The sequence below is a fragment of the Ranitomeya variabilis genome, chromosome 4 (genome assembly GCF_051348905.1).
Source record: "Ranitomeya variabilis isolate aRanVar5 chromosome 4, aRanVar5.hap1, whole genome shotgun sequence".
Classification (NCBI taxonomy): Eukaryota; Metazoa; Chordata; class Amphibia; order Anura; family Dendrobatidae; genus Ranitomeya; species Ranitomeya variabilis.
The window spans coordinates 67134864-67145547 of NC_135235.1; the positions used below are offsets into that span (position 1 = coordinate 67134864).

The window sequence follows — 10684 nt, forward strand, 5'->3', positions numbered from 1 at the left end:
GCAATAACGAATTCTTTTCTTTTGTTCAAGCCCCTTCAATCCCTAAACGACAGGGACTCTAAGAGTGAACATGACCTTTCTTGGCCGCTTGTTGACATGTGGGATACGACATACCTGTCTCTTGGGAAAGCCTGTGCAACAATTTACGTGGAGCTGCCAGAAGTCGCTGTTTCACATCTCGAATTATTTTCTCAGACATTTTCGGTTGTCCTCCATCATGCTTATCCAGTATTGTCCCTGTTCGTTCCAGCTTATTCACCAATTACTTAAATCCACCGTGTATTCCACTTCCAAACTTCTTTAGAAACTCACTTTGACACCTATTTAAAGGACTCCATTTTTCAGTAAGTTTTCACAATGAAAACACGTTGCTCCACACGTTATCTGTACATTGCTAATAAGAAGGAATTTTGCAGGAGTGAAATGCAAGCACCAGACAAACCACGGATGTGCAGTAAAGCCATGTGGCAAGTCTATTTAATAGTGGAGACAACCAGCAAGGCAACAAGTCGGCGAGACCACTTGGCGTGAGGATGCTTGTCATCATTGAGGTTCATTGCACTCTCACTTCTCATGAACGAGTGTATGTACTGTCCAAGTTTCAGTACAGTTGATCATCTATTTTAGAAGTTGCAGCAATTTTTCCATGTAAAGTAGTAACTATCACCCTGTAGATTGTAAGGTCAAACTGCACAATGTGAATCTGCCCTTTAAGTGGCGATGTCAGCTTGATTCCAACAAGACCCTTACCCCCAGGTGAGGACAGTTAGATGACTACAAGCTTCTACATACTATGTACTCACCGGTTTATATGGTGTCTGCTGGGTACCCAAAATAAGAAGTGAGTCTAACAGATTCAGAATTATTCTATAAATCTCTACCCCTTCACTTGACAGTTACACACATAAGCAGAGAAAGGTGTTGTAGTGTGTTGGTGCCAATAAAATCTGACTATCGGTTTTGATACTGAATACACAGGGTCTGATGGAGACCGCTGCTGTCAATTAGGCCCCATTCACACATCAGATTTTCATGGTTTTTAGGAAATAGTGCATGGACATACTAAAACCATTTGTGTAATGTCCATTACAAACACAAATGTGTGAATTTGACCTTACTCTATGGAGGGGCAGGTATAAAGTTAAAATAGGTATTACACTTATGGGCTGGGTGCCATTCTCCTAGATGGAAATCGGTTGAGCAGCAAATTGTGCAGTGAAGGCACGACCATATAGTGTGCATCAGGGTGTTGAGGGGAAACAAGGATCGGGCATATCACATTTCAGCCTGCCCCATCTTTTTTGTTCTCATAGTAGATAAGCTGTCACTAGAGGTGTCCCGCAGTGAACACAAAACTTGGCTGAGCTGAGAATATATGTAATTGAGGGGGTTTGGGTAGGAAGAGATGTCGACTGAACGATCATCTAAGGTGTATGGCCACATATAATCTCTAGTCTTAAGGAGTTTTTCAGTTTTGGAAAAATCTCTGTCCCACTGCTGCAGGGTTTGTTTTTTTTGTTTTCTAAACACCCTCACCAGGTCCAGCAGCGAGTTTGCGCCGTAGCTCCTATTATTGTAGTGCTCACGTCATGTTGATAATTGCAGCCGATCAGTGAGTTCAGCGGTGCTGCACAAGTAGACGGCGTCAGCCGCTGAGCTCACCGATTGGCTGCACCGCCATGTACATGACACCAGCACTGCAAACGATAAAACAATAACAGAAGCAACGGCGGAGGGTCACCGTTGGACCTGGGGAGGGCGAGTAAAGCCCAGTTTGATTGTTTGGTAGGTTTTCTTGTATTAAAAAACAACAACAAAAAAAAAAATTAAGTAAAGTACCTTTGGGGACAGGAGTTTTCCCAAAATGGATACCCCTTTGATTTGTAAAGATGGTTATATGCAAAGTAACTTTATTTTGCCCGATTCCAGATTGACTGAACATTTTCATGCATTTCCTACCCAAGTCCAAAAACACAAGGCTTGGTTATTATGCAACATAAGAAAGCGTATATCATTTCTGAGACAGGGGACAGAGACTGATGTGAATGATGAGTCTTGGTACGATACAGAATATGCTGGTGCTATACAAGTAACAGCAGTAAATAACCAGACTGGTTTTGCTTGGTTTGATTTTCCGCAAGCAAATACACCTTCACCCGACTTAATGTGAAGAATAATCGGATACTCACTTCTTCTGGATGGCTTCTTGCCTGGAAAATAAATTATATGAATACTATTAGTGAGCAGTCCGGAGCCGATGACACACGTGATGACATAGGTGTAATAAACACACTTACTGATACTGGAGATGAGTTGTTATAATTGACATTTTTCTCAGGCTCTGAAAAGATCACATATTGTGAAAGTTAGAAATAATCATGAAGTTGTCATAGTAAACAGTTGGCTGTACTTATATGGTAGATTTTACCAGACAGGCGCACCTTACCTAAAGAGCTTTCAGGGAGTTTAAGGGTTATTCCACTAATTTTATATTAATTGCTTATCCTAAAGTATAGGTGATCAATATCAAATTGATTGTCTGCAAATCTGACTGAACAGGAGTGGATGTACAGTATCTAGCAGCGAATAATGCACAATTGCCAGAACCATGATAATATGCTTCACAACCATTTACATTCTGCCACTGAGAAACGTCAATTAGTAGGGGCACCGGGTGTCAGACCCCCACCAATCTGATACTGATGACCTATCTCACGGATAAGTCATTGATCTAAAAGCAGTGTAACAACCCTTTAAAAAAAAAAAAAAAAGTTGTACATGATCCAAAAAAAAAGATGGTTGCTCTCTTCCAGAGACAGCGCCCCATCTATCCATGGTGGCGTCTGGCATCATAAGTTATCTCCATTGAAGTTAATGTGGAGGGACTGGAATACCATAGAAAACCTGTGGACAGTAAGTACTGTAGCCATGTTTTTTCTCAACTCGTGCAACCACTTTAATAAAGTACTGAGGGCTTGCATTGTGATGGGGGTCTCTCCTCCTGTTACATTTCCTAGACCCCTGACAAATACATGAGATTACACTGGAAATGTCAGAATTTCTGGACTACTAAGATCCCAGGGCTTTCTTACTCTAGAAGTCCTAATTCAAACCCCGTTGTGCTCATTATGGAAAATGTTGGTGATCCAGAACCAGCAGCTTCTCACATGAATCTATGACATCAAAAGATCTTTTTCCTGGGATTCCCCTTCTGTTCTTATTAGGCCGGCGTCACACTTGGCGTAAGACAACACGCCACGTATTATACGTCCGTACTACGGCCGTAATACGGAGAAATGTTCCCAAAATAGTGATCCGTAGTCAGGGTGTGTCAGCGTATTTTGCGCATGGCATCCTCCGTATGTAATCCGTATGGCATCCGTACTGCGAGATTTTCGCGCAGGCTTGCAAAACCGACATCTAATGGATTTATGTGCTCAAATGTTCCTTAAAAAATATATATATATATATATATATATATATTTTCTGTATTTATATTTCATTCAGCGCGATATCTGTGAAAAGTCGGTAATTCAATTGCCGGCTTTTGCTCTCTCCTTCACAAACCTGACAGGATATGAGACATGGTTTACATACAGTAAACCATCTCATATCCCCTTTTTTTTTTTTGCATATTCCACACTACTAATGTTAGTAGTGTGTATGTGCAAAATTTCAGCGCTGTAGCTGCTAAAATAAAGGGTTAAATGGCGGAAAAAATTGGCGTGGGCTCCCGAGCAATTTTCTCCGCCAGAGTGGTAAAGCCAGTGACTGAGGGCAGATATTAATAGCCAGGAGAGGGTCCATGGTTATTGGCCCCCCCCCCCCCCCCCCCGTGGCTAAAAACATCTGCCCCCAGCCACCCCAGAAAAGGCACATCTGGAAGATGCGCCTATTCTGGCACTTGGCCACTCTCTTCCCACTCCCTGTAGCGGTGGGATATGGGGTAATGAAGGGTTAATGCCACCTTGCTATTGTAAGGTGACATTAAGCCAGATTAATAATGGAGAGGCGTCAATTATGTCACCTATCCATTATTAATCCAATTGTTTGAAAGGGTTAAAAAACACACACACACGATTTAAAAGTATTTTAATGAAATAAACAGCGGTTGTTTTAATAATTTATTGCTCTCTCAATCCATTTGCAGGCCCTCGCTTGGCAAAATAATAAACACACAATATACATACCTTCTGATGTCCGGTCACGTCCCACGATGTAATCCATCTGAAGGGGTTAACTAATATTACAGGCACGAGCTGCGATAAACCACTCGCTCGTGCCTGTAATCCCCCGGGTGCTGAAAGGAAAGATGGATCTGTACTTACATTGAGTCGCGGTGAGGCGCCCCCTGCTGGATGTTCTCATGAACTGCAGCCTGGGAACTTTTTCCCACGCTCCAGGTCATATGAGGACATCCACCAGGGGGCGCATCACCGCGACTGAAGGAAATGTAGGTCAATGACCTACATTTCATTCATTCGCCGGGGAATTACGAGCACACTGCTGCATTAGCAGGGCTCCTGCTTGTAAATTATTTTAACCCCTTCAGATGGATTACATCGTGGGACGTGACGGTTCAGCTGAGGGTATGTATCTTGTGCGTTTATTATTTTGCCAAGCGAGGGCCTGCAAACGGATTGAGAGAGCAATAAATTATTAAAACAACCGCTGTGTTTATTTCATTAAAATACTTTTAAATCATGTGTGTGTGTTTAACCCTTTCAAACAATTGGATTAATAATGGATAGGTGTCATAATTGACGCCTCTCCATTATTAATCTGGCTTAATGTCACCTTACAATAGCAAGGTGGCATTAACCCTTCATTACCCCATATCCCACAGCTACAGGGAGTGGGAAGAGAGTGGCCAAGTGCCAGAACAGGCGCATCTTCCAGATGTGCCTTTTCTGGGGTGGCTGGGGGCAGATGTTTTTAGCCACGGGGGGGGCCAATAACCATGGACCCTCTCCTGGCTATTAATATCTGCCCTCAGTCACTGGCTTTACCATTCTGGCGGAGAAAATTGCGTGGGAGCCCACGCCAATTTTTTCCGCCATTTAACCCTTTATTTTAACATTAGTAGTGTGGAATATGCAAAAAAAAAGGGGATATGAGATGGTTTACTGTATGAAAACCATGTCTCATATCCTGTCGGGTTTGTGCAGGAGAAATGAAAAGCCGGCAATTGAATTACCGACTTTTCACTAACACCGCTGCGTATTTCTCGCAAGTCACACTGCAGGTCCGTGTGGAATCCGTATTTTTCTCGCCCCCATAGACTTCCATTGGCGAATTTTTTGCGCAATACGCTGACAAACGCAGCATGCTGCGATTTTGTACGGCCGTAGAAAGCCGTATAATACTGAACCGTAATATACGGCAGATAGGAGCAGCCCCATTGAGAATAATTGTGTCGTTTATTTTGCGAGTTTTACGGACATAATTTCTGCGCTCTTAGGCTATGTGCACACATCAGGATTTTGTCAGGATTTGTAGCCAAAACCAGGAGTGGAACAATTAGAGGAAAAGTATAATAGAAACATATGCACCACTTCTGCATTTATCACCCACTCCTGGTTTTGGCTACAAAACCTGATGAAAAAGCCTGACAAAATCCTGACGTGTGCACATAGCCTTACGTCCGTAAAACTCGCCAGTGTGACGCCGGCCTGAGTCTCACGTTTAACCACTAAATACTTGAGAAGTTGTACTGGCATTTTAATATATGTAACAAATTAAAGAGGTTATCCTCTTTTAGCATGCACCACTCAATAGACTCAGTGCTCAATGGCTCCAGCTCTGGCCTTTGTTGATCACTCGCGACAATGAAGTTACATCTGGAGCTGGTCTATATGCGCTAATCCCAGTCACTGGCAACAATCAATATAGACATGATGTCACCGCTGTAGTCGATAAAGATTGAATCAGCGGAGAAGAAGCAGTGCTGGACCTACAAATGGGAGCCCATTGTGTTATTGTATGTATCTTTCAGCCTTACCAGTAATAAAAGTTAAAAGACCCCTTTAACCGATTAAATCATCTATTAAATGTAATTTACTTTATATAAAAAAAAAAATTAAATAAAAAAAAAAAGCCATCACCTGCCCCTTACTGGGGAATATCTTTAGGACAGCATTAATACACGCTGCTATAAGCTTGTTCTTATAAATAAGAACATGCTTTGCAGAGAACTCCTTGGAAATGTATTTCTTGTTGAAAAATAATATCAAAATATTGTAAAGTACAGATATAGGTTTAATAACGAATTTAAAGGCAGGCTAAATAATGTTTGCTTACATCTTCTGAGTGCAAGATGGCATCTTCTTGCATTACCATGTTTCTTGCTGCATGACTAAGGAGCTATTAAAAAAAAACAAAACACAGAAAATAGTCAGTTATATGAATTGTCGACGTCACACTTCTTATCGCTCATACAGGCGCTGGAACCATCAACACAAGTAACAAGTAGCTTTCTTTGGGGGCTCCATGGATGGTATACATCCATTACAAATAAGCCATTGGTATATTAGGTTCAAGAGGTTCTCTCTTATCTACACAGAAAAAAAATGCAGCGCTCCCACCTCAACAGCTAAGACCCTACAGTATGATAAAGATTAGTAGGAAATATCGAACTTTGCTACGTCAGCCACCTGAAAACCACGAGGGGTCTCGCTGAGGCCTAGTGCACAAGGACACCCGGGCTGGAGGTCACCGTGCTACAACAAGTTGCATTCATTGTGTGGTTCACAATGCACTCCTATGACTTGAGGGCCACAACTGGCTGAAAGGTGCAGTAAACTAGTTGGATAACCACAACAAGGACCTGTCACCAAATGTTTCATCTTGAGCTGGACACACGATGTAATAGTGGCTGTAAAGTCTAATGGGATTATTATTATTCTCTTCGTTGCGGACGTATAATATTGGCACATAATGAGTTAAAGTGGGTTGCCCTTCTGTTTACCCAAAATAAAATAATAAAACATTTATACTAACCTCCATAATAGTGAAATATACAAAAAAAAAAAAATAAAAAAAAAATTCACCTATGCCTGTATACAAAAGCATTGTGCATCCTGAGCCTCCTGGTTCATGTACAGAATGCTAGACATAAAATAGACTAACACACAGGGAACATGGAGATTGGGTCTACAAGTTTGCTACATCAATAATTCAGAAGAAAATTTGATACCGTGACCATCCCATGACCATATTAGATCTTGGTCCTCACCTCTGAGCTCCTTGATCCTTTCAGCACTTGTTTGGTGAGTGCTATAACGTCAGCACCGCACGTCCCGACCTTTTCTGTGAGAAGCCCTTTAACCGATTGCCCGTACTTAGTCTGCCCATCCGCGGACGCTGCCATCTTCGCTACCACTTCCTTCTCCATCATAAGTACAGCTGCAGGGCTGACCATGGAGACAGGTTATTTTTTTCTCATTTTCTTTGTCTAGTAGAGTTATTGCTAATATCAGCAGTGATACAGAGTAAATACATCATATGGACCACACAGGGCCTCCTCACGCTGTACACACACACACACACACACACACACACACACAGCACGCTGTACACACACACACAGCACGCTGTACACACACACACACACACACACAGCACGCTGTACACACACACACACACACACACACACACACACACACACACACACACACACAGCACGCTGTACACACACACACAGCACGCTGTACACACACACACACACAGCACGCTGTACACACACACACACACACAGCACGCTGTACACACACACACACACACAGCACGCTGTACACACACACACACACAGCACGCTGTACACACACACACACAGCACGCTGTACACACACACACACAGCACGCTGTACACACACACACACAGCACGCTGTACACACACAGCACGCTGTACACACACACACACACACAGCACGCTGTACACACACACACACACAGCACGCTGTACACACACACACACAGCACGCTGTACACACACACACACAGCACGCTGTACACACACACACACAGCACGCTGTACACACACAGCACGCTGTACACACACACACACACACAGCACGCTGTACACACACACACACACAGCACGCTGTACACACACACACACAGCACGCTGTACACACACAGCACGCTGTACACACACACACACACACAGCACGCTGTACACACACACACACACAGCACGCTGTACACACACACACACAGCACGCTGTACACACACACAGCACGCTGTACACACACACACACAGCACGCTGTACACACACACACACAGCACGCTGTACACACACACACACAGCACGCTGTACACACACACACACAGCACGCTGTACACACACACACACAGCACGCTGTACACACACACACACAGCACGCTGTACACACACACACACAGCACGCTGTACACACACACACACAGCACGCTGTACACACACACACACAGCACGCTGTACACACACACACACAGCACGCTGTACACACACACACACAGCACGCTGTACACACACACACACAGCACGCTGTACACACACACACACAGCACGCTGTACACACACACACACAGCACGCTGTACACACACACACACAGCACGCTGTACACACACACACACAGCACGCTGTACACACACACACACAGCACGCTGTACACACACACACACAGCACGCTGTACACACACACACACAGCACGCTGTACACACACACACACAGCACGCTGTACACACACACACACAGCACGCTGTACACACACACACACAGCACGCTGTACACACACACACACAGCACGCTGTACACACACACAGCACGCTGTACACACACACAGCACGCTGTACACACACAGCACGCTGTACACACACACAGCACGCTGTACACACACACAGCACGCTGTACACACACAGTATAACACCGCACAGGGCCTCCTCACGCTGTACCCACACACAGGACACTGTACACACACACACACACACACACACACACACACACAGTATAACACCGCACAAGGCCTCCTCACGCTGTACACACAACACACACTCAGCGCGCTGGACGTGCACCGTACACACTCCTCACACACAGTACACAACTCTCTTCCTCACACAGTGCACACTCCTCGGCACGCTGTGTACCGTCAGTGCTGTCTGTGCCCTGTCCGTCTCCTCAGCTCGTCTTTATAGGAACCTGCAGACCTCCAGCAGCGGCGCAGACATCATCTGCAGTGCCAGTCACGTGTCCTGCCTCCGCAGCAGCTTCCTGTCTCCCATAATGCACTGCAGCTTCCCCGCTGCCTCCGTCCAGTCCTCAGTGACTCCTCACCCAGCAGCAGGAGCTCAGTAGCCTGACGGTCAGCGCTCTCCTCCCGTACACCGGACACTCATGATTTATAGCAGTCGCACATAGCTGATATTTGTCATTTTATCCCTAACTACTGAGTGACAGGACATGCTGGGACTTGTAGTTCTCCAACACTAGAGAACTGTTTTCTCTGCTTCCTATACTCACACAGTAACATTAAAGGGAATCTGTCACCCCCAAAATTCGCCTATAAGCTGCGGCCACGGTCATCGGGGTTAGCTACAGCATTCTGTAATGCATTCTGTAATGCTGTAGATAAGCCCCCGATGTATCCTGAAAGATGAGAAAAAGAGGTTAGATTATACTCTCCCAGGGGCGGTCCGGGCTGGGTCCGATGGGCGTCGCGGTCCAGCGCCTCTCATCTTCATGCGATAACATCCTTGTCTCCCTGCCGCGGCTCCTGCGCAGGCGTACTTATCTGCCCTGTTGAGGGCCTCTCTGACCTTTCCTGGTGCCTGCGCACTGCAGTACTTTACGCTGCCCTCAATAGGGCAGATCAGTACGCCTGCGCAGAAGCCGCGGCAGGAAGAAAAGAAGAGGACGTCATCGTATGAATATGGGAGGCCCCGGCCCGCAGCGGGACCCCCCCTGGGTGAGTATAATATAACTTGTTTTTCTCATCTTTCAGGATACATCGGGGGCTTATTTACAACATTACAGAATGCCGTAGATAAGCCCCTAATGCCGGTGGGCTTAGTTTATAGGCCAATTTTGGGGTGACAGATTCCCTTTAATCTGCTTGTTTGCATTGCATATATTTAACCCCCGAGTCTGTTTTCACCTTCCTGACCAGGCCAATTCTGACCACTGTCCCTTTATGTGGTAATAACTCTGGAACGCTTCAACAGATCCTGGTGATTCAGAGATTGTTTTTTTGTGACATATTTGATTTTGTACTTCATTTAGGGTACGTGTCCACTTTCAGGATGGCCGGCAGTTTGGACGGAGCGGCAAACCCACTCCGCCCCCTTCTGTGACGCGATGATGCCGGATGTGTTCATTGCACACATCCGGCATCATCGGCCCTGTGATTTACCTTGTGGCGGAGCAGCGTCGCCGCAAGGTAAACGGACATGCTGCGATCTTAAAAGACGCGCAGCATGTCCGGAATCGCAGGGCCACTGGGTGCGTGTTACCACGCATAGTGGACACGGGATTTGATAAAATCCCCTCCACTATGCTGTAACATCTGGACGCTGCGTGTTTGACGCTGCGGCTCTGCGTAGCGTCAAACACGCAGCGTTTCCTGAAATAGCTAACTAAATAGTTAATAAATAACATTTCCCACATGTCTACTTTACATCAGCACAATTTTTTAAATATATAT

The 10684-nt window shown here is 45.1% G+C and overlaps 1 protein-coding gene across 6 annotated transcripts in view; it reads right to left on the reverse strand.

Moving 5' to 3' along the window:
* The window catches only part of BORCS7 (BLOC-1 related complex subunit 7), a 115971-nt gene extending 106682 nt beyond the window's left edge, over positions 1-9289 (reverse strand). For 2 of the 6 annotated variants that reach the window (XR_013214482.1, XR_013214481.1), the window contains exons 1-5: positions 9132-9289; positions 7235-7412; positions 6301-6363; positions 2298-2341; positions 2190-2210 (exon numbers count right to left, since the gene is read on the reverse strand). Coding sequence is in view for 4 of the 6 variants with exons in the window: in XM_077258644.1 (XP_077114759.1) it covers positions 2190-2210; positions 2298-2341; positions 6301-6363; positions 7235-7396 (290 nt within the window). In the remaining 2 variants the exon portion in view is untranslated. The remainder of the gene's footprint in view (positions 1-2189; positions 2211-2297; positions 2342-6300; positions 6364-7234; positions 7413-9131) is intronic. The other 4 variants (XM_077258644.1, XM_077258642.1, XM_077258643.1 and 1 more) reach the window with 4 other exon arrangements.
* Between the last annotated feature and the right edge of the window lie 1395 nt (positions 9290-10684).